At 41.5% G+C, this 11488-nt stretch overlaps 1 protein-coding gene across 1 annotated transcript; it reads left to right on the top strand.

The window, feature by feature from the left end:
- The first annotated feature begins 726 nt into the window (after nt 1-726).
- On the top strand, nt 727-2442 carry LOC125520871 (transcription factor MYBS1-like). The gene is made up of 2 exons (XM_048685915.1): nt 727-1517; nt 1624-2442. The coding sequence occupies exons 1-2, from the start codon at nt 1129-1131 to the stop codon at nt 2039-2041; spliced, it is 807 nt and encodes a 268-aa protein (XP_048541872.1). The 5' UTR covers nt 727-1128; the 3' UTR covers nt 2042-2442.
- Nucleotides 2443-11488: the final 9046 nt, after the last annotated feature.

Here is an 11488-nt window from a genome sequence, read left to right as displayed (position 1 = left end):
GGCCCGTATTTTAACAGTTATTTTATGGCTCGGGGCTTTTTATAGGGTTTGCTAGAGTTGCTCTAACATCCGGTGATATCCGGCTCCGCGACGACGACGTGCATTCGATCTCGTTCTCTGGCCACTAATTAGGCAATGTCAACTTTAACTCTATCTATTTACTGAGCATTAGTGCTAGTAAATATTTCCCAATTTTAATCTTGCGTGTCAAAAATATTAGTCAGGTTTAGCTTCTTTAGATTGTCTGACATGTGATGCTAATTCAGAGACTTCTAGTTTAGCAGCTTCAACAGAAAAGCGTCGCCAAACAACATATAGATGGATTTATTTTTTAAGCACGTTGCTTTGAATTCTCGATGTAAGATGGGAGATGAGAAAGAAAATTAGCAGCTACGATCCCTTTTGATGAAATAAAAGTCCTCATATGAAAATTAGCAGCTACAAATTTAATGAGTTTTTTCTTACAGTTTTGCTAAGTCTCAGTCGACTTAGATTTCTTTATGTCTCAGTCGATGTTGTATTCTATTGATCTTGCATTGAGATTCGTACAAAAAATTCTTTTCAGTTTTTTCCTTTTTCTTCCCATATACACTATCACTTGTTAAGTCTCAGTGGACTAACACATAGACACACCCTTTTTCTTAATGTGAAACGGAATATAGGAGTAATGTTTTGGGCACTGGATCTTTTTACTAGCTCGGCCCCCCTGCATCCAAATCCCTGGTCCGCCCCTGTTTCGAGCATGGTGTCTGCGTTTGCAGCAACGGGCAGAGGGCGGGCGGCTTGCGGCAACTAGCCTTGCAGCGCTCGCCGTCGTTGTGTTCATGGAGGCCGGCCGCCGGCGAGAGATCGGAGAGCTGCGGCGCGGCGGAGCCTGCGATGCGCGCGCGGAGAGACAGAGAGCGAGAGAGATGTTTTTGGCGGGCAAAGCTATCCACCAGAGCCTGTGGACGAATGGATAAGGTTGGTCAGTGGGTCGTGGCGGGCGTGCGTGGCCAACAGCAAAAGGGGGCGCGCTCGTGTGCGACCCACCCGACCGATCCCGCGCGCACGTAGCCGGCCGCCGATTCCCACCTCCTTCCTTGCGGATAAGCCTCTGCCGCCGCCGGCCTAGCGGCACAGCCCACGATGGCCACTCAGAGAGCAGCCACGGCGGCGTGGACCAACGAGGAGGACAAGGCGTTCGAGAACGCGGTGGCATCCGGTGCACCGCCGCCGCTGGACGGCGTGCCGGAGGAGGACTGGTTCGCGGCGCTCGCGGCGAGCGTGCCGGCGCGGTCGACGGAGGAGGTGCGGCGCCACTACGAGGCCCTGGTGGAGGACGTCGGCGCGATCGACGCCGGCCGCGTCCCCCTCCCGCGCTACGCCGGGGAGGACTCCACCCCTGCCGCCGCAGCGGCGCCTAGCAAGGACCGGCGCGAGGATCGGAAGAGCTTCGACTCCGACTCCGGCAAGGGCTGCTCCAAGGCCGAGCAGGAGCGGCGCAAGGGCATCCCGTGGACGGAGGAGGAGCACAGGTACGTACTATATATACAAGAAAGAAAGCTCGGATCGGATCTCCCATGGAAAACAGAGGAAGCTCTGCATCTTCTTGATGATCGGGGTGCGTGGCGTGGCGTGCAGGCTGTTCTTGCTGGGGCTGGACAAGTTCGGCAAGGGCGACTGGCGGAGCATCTCGCGCAACTTCGTCATCTCCCGGACGCCCACGCAGGTGGCCAGCCACGCGCAGAAGTACTTCATCCGCCTCAACTCCATGAACCGGGACCGCCGCCGCTCCAGCATCCACGACATCACCAGCATCAACAACGCCGCCCAGGCCGTGCCGCCCATCACCGGCCAGGCCCCCGCCGCGCTAGGGGGGCCGCCCGGGGGCATGATGAAGCATCCCGGGATGGTCGGCATGTACGGAGGGGCGCCCATGGGCCACCCGGTCGCGGGCCACATGGTCCCCGCCGCCGTCGGCACGCCGGTCATGTTCCCGCCGGGGCCGGGCCACCCGCCCTACGCCATGCCCGTCGGCTACCCGGCGCCGCATCAGTGAGCATGCCATGCTTGCTCTGGTTCGTGCGCGCGCGGGGCACGCCGGCATGCATGTCAGGCGCCTCGATGAACCGCACAAGCATTTCTTCCTTGTTCTTTCTTGATTGATTCATTTTGCGTCGCCGTCCGTTCCTCATCCTCATCTGATTGCAGGGATGGGCGGCGAATAAGTAAGTATTTGCTGACTGTTGCAAGTGCTAGCTTATACTCCTATATGATCACAGACCCGGGAAAGGTTGAGAGAGGTAAATGTAATTAGCTGCGGCCTCCCGATGTGTAGCTGTTCATGCTTGTAGAGCTGCGACTGGAGACTGATTTCCATTTACCGGATGTAAATTACTTGTATCTTTATACTTTGACGTGAATAAATTACACATGCATCAATGCATGTCTCTGCTCGTATAAGCATGCACCTTAATTTCACTGTAACAGCAAGGAACGAACTAATCATCTCTGAATGCTTTCTTTTGCCCCCAAACCTGGCCGTACCGAGACATGAACCATTCTATATCTATATATATATATCTATGTCTATATCTATACCTAATATTAAAGGACGGATTGTTTCTCCACTATTTTTGGTCCATCGATGTTTTTTGTTCGTTTTTTATGTTTTATCTGTCGCTATTTTACGTTAAAAATAAATAATAAAAAAGCTCTAAAACGGACTCGAACCCATGCCAATTATGTCCGGCCACAATGCAATAACCAAAGTGTTTGTAAAAAAAACAGAGGAAAATCCTTATATATGCATCACTCCCTCGCGCCCTATAGGGCCGGCCCATTAGCGGGGAGGGACTCCTCTTTTTCTTATTTCATTTTTTATTTTTTATTTTTTTCCTTATTTAAAATAATTTGGGATTTCAAAAGAAAATGTGAATATTGAAAAATGTTTTAGAAGCCGTGCACCCTATTAGGCTAGCCCATGATCGGGGAGGGACGCCACTGTTTTCTTATTTCGTTTTTCTTTTTCTTCTTTCAATAATTTGGGATTTTAGAAAAGTGCCAAATTAGAAAAATGTTTCAGAAGTAGTAAAATGTTTATTAATTTAGAAACAATGTTCACAAAAATGAAAAATTATCGTGAATTTCAAAAAAGTTTCTATTTCTATATTAAATGAATATGAAAGGAATGGATACGTCTAGATACATCTAGATACGTCTAGGTACATATACTAATTATTAAATGAATATTAAAGGAAGGAAGGATTCTTCCGTCCAATAATAGTTTCGGCCGTCATCTATCTACCAATGTACCACAAACCTTTTATGTTTCTCCGACACGTGGGCTGAGCTAGGCTGCTCCACACTTTTTTCTTTCTTCGATTCAATTGTGGAGCAGCAAAAAATAATACGTTTCTAATTCTCCCCTATGTCGGCTAAGATGGGCCTATTCCGAAACCTTTTTTTCTTTCTTCTCATTTGATTGTGGCATGGAGGCGAGAATGAAACTATGAAGCCGCAAACTGATCTGTGATCATTTTGCAAAGACGGTATGATTGAAAGCATAATTGTTGTTCATCTTGAGAATAATTGTCGTGGATCATAAATTAAATAATTGTTTATATTTTAGTCTATGCTAGGAAAGTTAAATTTTCTCCCGTTGCAACGCACGGGCATTTTTGCTAATATTATTTAAAGTACTTCCTCCGTAAACTAATATAAAAGCGTTTAGAACATCCCTCTGTAAACTAATATAAGAGCGTTTAGATCACTAAATTAATGTTCTAAACGCTCTTATAGTGATCTAATCGCTTTTATATTAGTTTACAGAGGGAGTACTTATTACTTATCGGAGAAATGGATGTATCTAGACGTATTTTAGTTCTAGATATATTCATTTTTCTTTATTTATGTGACCATTTTTTTGGCACCAGCCCTCCAAAAAAATGACCATGAAAAAAATACACACAAAATGTATAAGGAAAAATACCTACAAGAAATTTGCCATGGTCAGAACCCTACAAAAAGAACATCTGCTATGGTCAACTACGGAAGGAAATTCCAATGGGAAATTGCCATTGTCCATTACAACAGGAATAAAACACCTACACGACAAATTTGCGTATTAATCTACAATAAGAAAAAGCCTACAAGAAATTACCATGGCAGACATTTTCAAGTTGTAGCTAAGACTGATGCAAAGTTGATATCCTATAAAATAATGAAATTGCCATGTTTTAATTAATAAAATTGCCATGCCATAAATAGTAAAATGACCATGATCCAAAATAATAAAATTTGACATGCCATAAATAATAAATTGCCATGATGTATAAAATAAACTGCCACATATCCAGCATTTTATATAGAGAGATAACATGTAAAAAAAGAGGACAATAATTAAATAAATAGTTAATGTATCATAAGATCGGGAACTTCATAAAAGAATGAATAACATAAATTATTCTAAAAAAGACAATAGAAAAGCAAACAACATAAAAGTACCTAAAAAATCATGGCAACAGCGTGTAAAAAATTATCCTCAAAATAAGATAACATGGTAAAATACAAAAAATATATTCTACAACATGGTTAATTTAGAAAAGTTTGTCGTGCTCACATGGAAAATTGTTGAATATAATTGATTTCTAAATATCTAGGGAATTTTAGGAAATTATAAGTTGTGCCTAATGACTGCTAACAATCATTTGAATTTGCCCAAATTAGTATTGACCATGCTTTCCTATGTCCAAAGTTGCCACCACAAATCAAACAAAAAATGCCAATAGTTCAAGTCCTAGACTTGACATTGGTGCTCGCATTATTCCTGGATTTATTTCAGGCTTCCCGCGATGTTCGTTCAGTGGAAGGAGACGTTCTCGTCAACTGGGAGGCGCATGTTTTTGACTTTGTAAAATTTCAAGATGCTATGTCGGCTCGGGCTTCTCGGAGATGCTCATAGGGGTAGGGTGTGCGTGTGTGCGTGCGTTCATAGGGGTGAATGTATGCTCGTGTATGTGAGCGGCTTTGATTGTACTGTGTTAAAAAAAACTGTCATGTTCGATATCACCCAAAAATTTGCAAAGATCTAAACAGACTAAACTAAACTACTTTGTGTGATGTGATGCAAAAAAGTAGCAATGGTGTAAACAATGAATCTGTCATGTTCTATAACACAAAGGACAAAAAACAATTGCCATAATATATGCTATGAAAAACTTTGCCATCGTGTATGCAATGAAACTACCATGATTTGTATCACCAAACATATTGCAATGATCATGCATCATTGCAATTGTACATATATCATGACACCAAAGCTTATATAATGGTAATTTTGTAACTAAAATTCAAAATTTTGTCACGTGACCATTACAATTTTTATTAAAAAAATCATGTTGTAGAGAACAAACTTTCCTACATTTTCCATGTGACAATGACAAAATTTCCCTTGCTTGCCATGATTTGGAACACAAGATTTCATAAGTTTGCCATGTGAATTCATTTTTTTTTTGTGAATTTGCCATGTTACCACCACAAAATCATCATCAAAATAATTGTCTTGTTGCAGAGAGCAACATTCCTACAACAATGTTCTGACATTTCCATGTGACCATTAATATATTCCCCTCAAATTTGGCAATGTTTAGGAAAAAATGGATCCACATATTCCATTAGCATGTACGTAAGACTATAATTATGCCATGGTGTACAAAAACAATTTTTTTACAATTCTCATGTCACTAGTAGAAAACATTTTCAAACTTTGCATACAAATAGTACATTTGCCATGTGACCATTACAAGCTTTACTGTAAATATGTGACACGATTTATGACACATAATTTTCTAAATTTGCAATGTATCTGAGCAATATTTTTACAAATTTGACATTTTGTACAAAACAAAAAACCATAAAAAAAATGCCACGTGACCAGTAGATAGCATGTTCAAAATTTAGCATGTTTTATTGGCAAAAAAACCAGCATTTGCCATGTGAGCATTACAAGCTTTACTGTAAACATGTGACATGATTTATGACACATAATTTTCTAAATTTGCAGTGTATCTGAGCAATATTTTTACAAATTTGACATTTTGTATGAAACAAAAATTCATAAAAAAGTACCACGTGACCAGTAGATACATGTTCAAAATGTAGCATGTTTTAGAGGCAAAAAATCCTGCATTTTGCCATGTGACCATTACAAGCTTTACTGTAAATATGTGACATGATTTATGACACATAATGTTCTAAATTTGCAATGTATCTGAGCAATATTTTTACAAATTTGACATTTTGTATGAAACAAAAATTCATAAAAAAGTGTAACGTGACCAGTAGATAGCATGTTCAAAATTTAGCATGTCTTACAGGCAAAAAATCCAGCATTTGCCATGTGACCATTACAAGCTTTACTGTAAATATGTGACATGATTTATGACACATAATTTTTTTAATTTGGAATGTATCTGAGCAATTTTTTACAAATTTGACATTTTGTACAAAAAAAAATTCATAAAAAAGTGCCACGTGACCAGTAGATAGCATGTTGAGGCAAAAAATCCAGCATTTGCCATGTGACCATTACAAGCTTTACTGTAAATATGTGACATGATTTATGACACATAATTTTCTAAATTTGGAATGTATCTAAGCAATATTTTTACAAATTTGACATTTTGTACAAAACGAAAATTCATAAAAAAGTGCCACGTGACCAGTAGATAGCATGATCAAAATGTAGCATGTTGAGGCAAAAATTCCAGCATTTGCCATGTGACGATTACAAGCTTTACTGTAAATATGTGACATGATTTATGACACATAATTTTCTAAATTTGCAATGTATCTGAGCAATATTTTTACAAATTTGACATTTTATATGAAGCAAAAATTCATAAAAAAGTGCCACGTGACCAGTAGATAGCATGTTCAAAATTTAGCATGTTGAGGCAAAAAATCCAACATTTGCCATGTGACCATTACAAGCTTTACTGTAAATATGTGACATGACTTATGACAAATAATTTTCTAAATTTGCAATGTATGTGAGCAATATTTTTTCAAATTTGACATTTTGTACAAAACAAAAAATCATAAAAAAGTGCCACGTGACCAGTAGATAGCATGTTCAAAATTTAGCATGTTTTAGAGGCAAAAAATCCAGCATTTGCCATGTGACCACTACAAGCTTCACTGTAAATATGTGACATGATTTATGACACATAATTTACTAAATTTGCAATGTATCTGAGCAATATTTTTACAAATTTGACATTTTGTACAAAACAAAAATTCATAAAAAAGTGCCACGTGACCAGTAGATAGCATGTTCAAAATTTAGCATGTTTTAGAGGCAAAAAATCCAGCATTTGACATGTGACCATTACAAGCTTTATTGTAAATATGTGACATGATTTATGACACATAATTTTCTAAATTTGCAATGTATCTGAGCAATATTTTTACAAATTTAACATTTTGTACAAAGCAAAAAATTCATAAAAAAAGTGACACGTGACCAGTAGATAGCATGTTCAAAATTTAGCATGTTTTAGAGGCAAAAAATCCGACATTTACCATGTGACCATTACAAGCTTTACTGTAAATATGTGACATGATTTATGACACATAATTTCTAAATTTGCAATGTATCTGGCCAATATTTTTACAAATTTGACATTTTTGTACAAAACAAAAAATCATAAAAAAGTGCCACGTGACCATTAGATAGCATGTTCAAAATTTAGCATGTTTTAGAGGCAAAAAAATCAGCATTTGCCATGTGACCACTACAAGCTTTGCTGTAAATATGTGACATGATTTATGACACATAATTTACTAAATTTGCAATGTATCTGAGCAATATTTTTACAAATTTGACATTTTGTACAAAACAAAAATTCATAAAAAAGTGACACGTGACCAGTAGATGGCATGTTCAAAATTTAGCATGTTTTAGAGGAAAAAAATCCAGCACTTGCCATGTGACCAGTACAAGCTTGACTGTAAATATGTGACATGATTTATGACACATAAGTTTCTAAATTTGCAATGTATCTGAGCAATATTTTTACAAATTTAACATTTTGTACAAAGCAAAAATTCATAAAAAGGTGCCACATGACCAGTAGATAGCATGTTCAAAATTTAGCATGTTTTAGAGGCAAAAAATCCAGCATTTACCATGTGACCATTACAAGCTTTACTGTAAATATGTGACATGATTTATGACACATAATTTCTAAATTTGCAATGTATCTGACCAATATTTTTACAAATTTGACGTTTTTGTATGAAATAAAAATTCATAAAAAAGTGCTATCTGACCAGTAGATACCATGTTCAAAATTTAGCACGTTTTAGAGGCAAAAAATTCAGCATTTTCTATGTGACCATTACAAGCTTTGCTGTAAATATGTGACATGATTTATGACACATAATTTTTAAATTTGCAATGTAACTGAGCAATATCTGTACAAATTTGACATTTTGTAGAAAACAAAAATTCATAAAAAAGTGCCACGTGACCAGTAGATAGCATGTTCAAAATTTAGCATGTTTTAGAGGCAAAAAATCCAGCATTTGCCATGTGACCATTACAAGCTTTACTGTAAATATGTGACATGATTTATGACACATAATTTTCTAAATTTGCCATGTAACTGAACAATATCTGTGCAAATTTGACATTTTTGTACAAAACAAAAATTCATAAAAAAGTGCCACGTGACCAGCGGGCCGACAAGGAGACGGTTGGTAAATGCAGATCTTTCCATCTTCACCTGGTGGCGGCCATGTTCCAACATCCGGTTCGTCGCCGCCTCGCCGCGACGGCATTGAACTGGAACCGAGCCACCGCCACTGGCCATTTTGGGGCCGGCGGAGTCCGACAGCTTGGTCGGACCAAGGCGGCGATCGACGGCGACCCTGCGTCAGGCCAGGAGAAGGCGCATTATATGCCGCCCCTTTTCAGCACGGCGAGGGCAGATTTGGCCAAATACTCCACCACGCTAGATCCGAAGGAGGAGCAGCCGACCTTCTCATGGGAGCTCCAGGACCTGCTCAATGAAGACTTGTACAAGGACCAGACGAGTTCTTTCTTCACTCCTTTTGGTTTCCACCTGCATACCCAACTCCAATCTGCTACTCCGTAATTAATCTGTTGCTGCTGCGACATTCAGATGAAGAGAATCCCGGCGACTTTCACCTCAATCAGAGACTACACGAGGTCCTTCATGGTGCCGCTGATGGAAGAGAGGCACGCCGGCGTCCGCGCCGCGCTGGAAGGCATCGGCCACGCGCCGGTGGCTAAGGTAGACTGGATCGAGGAGTATCGTCCACTCTACGATCGGTCACTGTTAGGGTACACTCTCTGGTCGTCGACTGGTGACGGCGACTGTTATTTCCCCAAGGACGACATTGTGGTGCTGTTGACGCACCGGAGGCCGACGTGCACGTCGGTGCCGGAGCAGTCGTGCGCCATAGCTATCGTTAGAGGCGACGCGGTGATCGAGGGTTTCAATGTCCACACTCTGGTTGAGCTGCTGTCAGGTAGTCTACCGCTCAAACAACATAACGGAAGGGCAGAAAAGATCGCGTTATCTCTTTTCGCGGTGCACCTGATCAACCAGAAGACGGCAATGTATGCTCCGAGCCGGCTACCCACCACCGATCACAGGGACATTAAGCTCATTGAGAAAATTGCCAAGTATGCTCCAATGGTATGCATTTTTCTTGATTGTTCACATGGTTTCCTCTTTAGTTTCTCTAGCTACCAACTGCTCTCAGTCAGTATGTTGCGACCTACTACGTCTGTTTCTAAATGTAAGACATTTTGGTAGTTCAATCTGAGAGCGGACGGTATTTATGTATGACAGAAATTTCGGTTGTTGTAAATGTAAGACAGAGGGAGTATTTATGTATGTTTCTTGTTATCATGGCAGGTTGGCCAAGAGTGCAATTTGTTGTTGCCAAAACCACCTCCACAAATACCACCAGACAAGGCGCTTGATGATGGTCTCGAGAAATTCAAGCTCAACCCCTCACAGCACAAAGCGGTGCTGGACTGCGTTTCAGCAATGCAACAAGATACGTCATGTTGGGTGCGCCTCATCTGCGAGCCTCCTGGGACAGGGAAAACCAAGACCATGGTGCCCCTGTTGTGGTCCATGATGATGAAGAACCACAGGACACTGGCCCTCGCCCCCACCAACACCGCGATGATGGAGGTCGCGTCCAGTCTCCTCGCTCTCTTCGATCGTGATTCTCCCTTCTCCTGGAGCTACGTGGTGGTGCTTGGCAGCAAGGATCATATCTATGTCGTGGATGCAAACCTCAAGAAGATGTTACTCCACAGGCGTATTTGCCGGCTCAGTGATGTCGAGGACTGGGGCGATCATTTGAACAACTTGTTATACCTTCTTGAGAAGTCGTGGAGTTTGTATTGCTCGTACCGTTGGGACGCCAGGAAGGAGTACGAGGAATGTGATTGGGAAACCTTGGGGGACCTCCTGCGGTCGAGTGAATTGCAAAAAACCACCACATTGAAGCCTAGGGTTGCAGAAAAGACTCTTCTATGTTTTTGTGCCAGAAAACACTGATTTCGCGCCTAATCATTTGCAGAAAACACCAAACCTTCTATTGGGGCATTTTAAGCACTATTATGACAGGTGGGGCCCGATTTTGGGGACGTGGCATCACGGCCGCGAGCTCACGCCGTCTAACGGCGTGGCAGCCGCTACTGCTCCGGCGTGTGGGTAAAAACAGGTTTGATCCAGCTCTGTCCTCACACTTCGCCTCTGCCTCGCCCTCTCCTCACTCTGTTCTTCCTCCCCGGCGCCGCCAGACCGTCGACCGCCATTCTGCTGCTCCCCGGTGCCATGGTGTCGTGGAGCGACGAGACCAGTGAGGATTCAGTCCTGAACATCTCCTCCTCCTGCGATGGCATCATCAAGGTCAGTTGGTTAGATACCTAGAGCTAGGGTTAGGGTTAGTGAATTGGGGATTTTTTCACTGAGCTCAATCTGAACCTAGCCTTCTCTTTGCTTGCTCCCACAGCTTCCAGCTACGATGCACGATCCAAATTTCAATGGCACTGACGCAGATGTGAATGTGTTGTGTGAACACGGTGAGCCGGCCGAACGCTTTGTAGCATTTGAAGGGATGCACACAGGCAGGAGGTTTCTTGGATGTGCTAATAAGGTATGATTCACATCCTGTGTAAAGGAAGCTGTTTGCTTAATGCTTTGTTTATCAAGCTCTTAAGATTTTTTTAGATTGGTCTTTGTTTTGCCTGTTATGACATGCCTTGTCATTAGTGAATTTTTTTAGCTTGTTCTTACCACACATTGTTTATTGTGGTCAGTGCTTACTCCTTTGTTTATCAAGTTGTTAAGCTTGGTTAAGTGCTTTGTCTTTGTTTAATTTGCTTTAGCCACTGTGTTGGAGTGTGTTCTCATTAGTGGATGGTAGTCATTGTTTATTATGGTCAGTGCTTAAT

The sequence above is a fragment of the Triticum urartu genome, chromosome 7 (genome assembly GCF_003073215.2).
Source record: "Triticum urartu cultivar G1812 chromosome 7, Tu2.1, whole genome shotgun sequence".
In the NCBI taxonomy this organism is placed as follows: domain Eukaryota; kingdom Viridiplantae; phylum Streptophyta; class Magnoliopsida; order Poales; family Poaceae; genus Triticum; species Triticum urartu.
The sequence above is the reverse complement of the archived record's forward strand: the minus strand, read 5'-3'. Positions and strand labels throughout refer to the sequence as shown.